Source organism: Vicugna pacos, chromosome 15, assembly GCF_048564905.1.
Source record: "Vicugna pacos chromosome 15, VicPac4, whole genome shotgun sequence".
NCBI classification, from domain to species: Eukaryota; Metazoa; Chordata; class Mammalia; order Artiodactyla; family Camelidae; genus Vicugna; species Vicugna pacos.
This window is the reverse complement of record NC_133001.1, coordinates 36,082,859-36,084,355: the sequence shown is the minus strand read 5'-3', so window position 1 is coordinate 36,084,355 and position 1,497 is coordinate 36,082,859. Positions and strand designations below refer to the sequence as shown.

The 1,497-nt window shown below is 38.1% G+C and overlaps 1 protein-coding gene across 1 annotated transcript; it reads right to left on the bottom strand.

Moving 5' to 3' along the window:
- Positions 1 to 757: 757 nt before the first annotated feature.
- On the bottom strand, positions 758 to 1,174 carry LOC102544722 (large ribosomal subunit protein eL32-like). Its single transcript, XM_072938332.1, has one exon. The coding sequence runs from the start codon at positions 1,163 to 1,165 to the stop codon at positions 758 to 760; it is 408 nt and encodes a 135-aa protein (XP_072794433.1). The 5' UTR covers positions 1,166 to 1,174.
- Between the last annotated feature and the right edge of the window lie 323 nt (positions 1,175 to 1,497).

The window sequence follows — 1,497 nt, the reverse complement described above, 5'->3', positions numbered from 1 at the left end:
GTGAAGCAGCTAAAACTGATTCTCAAGTTTTGTTACTTCTAAAACTGAGGCTTCTTCTCAGTATAAATACAAGTAAACCCAAATATTAAATAATTCCACAAATGATGCACATGCCTACAGGTATATAGGAAGGCATCACTTAGAGTACAGTGAAAATCAGTGTGATGAATACAGTAATAGTAAACATTTTTAAGGGTTTATTATGAACTAAGCATTGTGCAGTACATTACAGATATTAACTAACTTATGCAAAAAGTCCTAGAAGTAAGTATGTCTTTATACCCAAATTACAGATGAGAACACTGAGGTGTAGATAAGTAAGTCACTCTGACAACATTCTGCATCTAGTAAGTGTGGGAAGCCTTGGGTTTTGACTAGATTCTGTGTGATCAAAGCCCTCCTCTTCACCCTCTAGCTGATGCAGTGATTTGGGTTCTAGTCATTCCCTTCCTTAATATCTTGCCAAGTTCTTAATCAGTGCCATATTTTGGATGCTGTCAGAAATTGTGTATTGATTTAGTCTAGGGGGATTGAAATCTGGTTTCTCTTCCAGGCTCTCTCTATATCTTCTGAAAATAAGGGAGAATGTCTCTCATGCTAAGTCTCCCTTAATCTAGTGCTTTTCCTGCATAAGCTTATAAATAATGCTTAGTTTTAGTTTGGAAGATGCATTTTTCTTTTTTCTTTCTTTTTCTTTCTTTTTTTTTTTTTTGAGTTTCATGGTTTTATTAACACAAATACGATGTGCACGAGATGTCTATTCATTTCCTTCACTGCGCAGCCTGGCATTGGGATTGGTCACTCTGATGGCCAGCTGGGCTGCTCTTTCCACAATGGCTTTGCGGTTCTTGGAGGAGACGTTGTGAGCAATCTCAGCACAATAAGATTTGTTGCACATCAGCAGCACTTCAAGCTCCTTGACGTTGTGGACCAGGAACTTGCGGAAGCCGCTGGGCAGCATGTGCTTTGTTTTCTTGATGCTCCCGTAGCCGATGCTGCGCATCGGGATCTGGCCCTTGAATCTCCTGCGCACCCTGTTGTCAGTGCCTCTGGGTTTCTGCCAGTTCCACTTAATTTTGACATATCGGTCTGACTGGTGCCGGATGAACTTCTTGGTCCTCTTTTTGATGATCTTGGGCTTCACGAGTGGTCTGAGGGTGGCCATGATGCCGACTAGGAGATGGCTGTCACCTCTGTCGGCAGCGCAGAAGAAGAGGAAGATGCATTTTTCTATCATTTAAAACAAATACTCTTGATTCTCTTTTTAGAAATACATGTTATTTCTAAATACTTTTCACTTTATTTCTGTATATTATTTATAGATTTTTAAAAACTGTGGGAAAACTTCTTCTAATTTTATTATATGTGCTGCTGAAGCTAGCACAAGCTTCTTCTAATTTTAAAACTAGTTTTGTGTCATAATTTTTAAAAACACAAATCATTAAATCCCTATTCTATTATGAACCTATTTTTAATTACTTTCTATATCTTAATTTT

Bases quoted from the DNA above. Each gene is read 5' to 3' on its own strand.
- LOC102544722 (XM_072938332.1), bottom strand. From the start codon at position 1,165: ATGGCCACCCTCAGACCACTCGTGAAGCCCAAGATCATCAAAAAGAGG.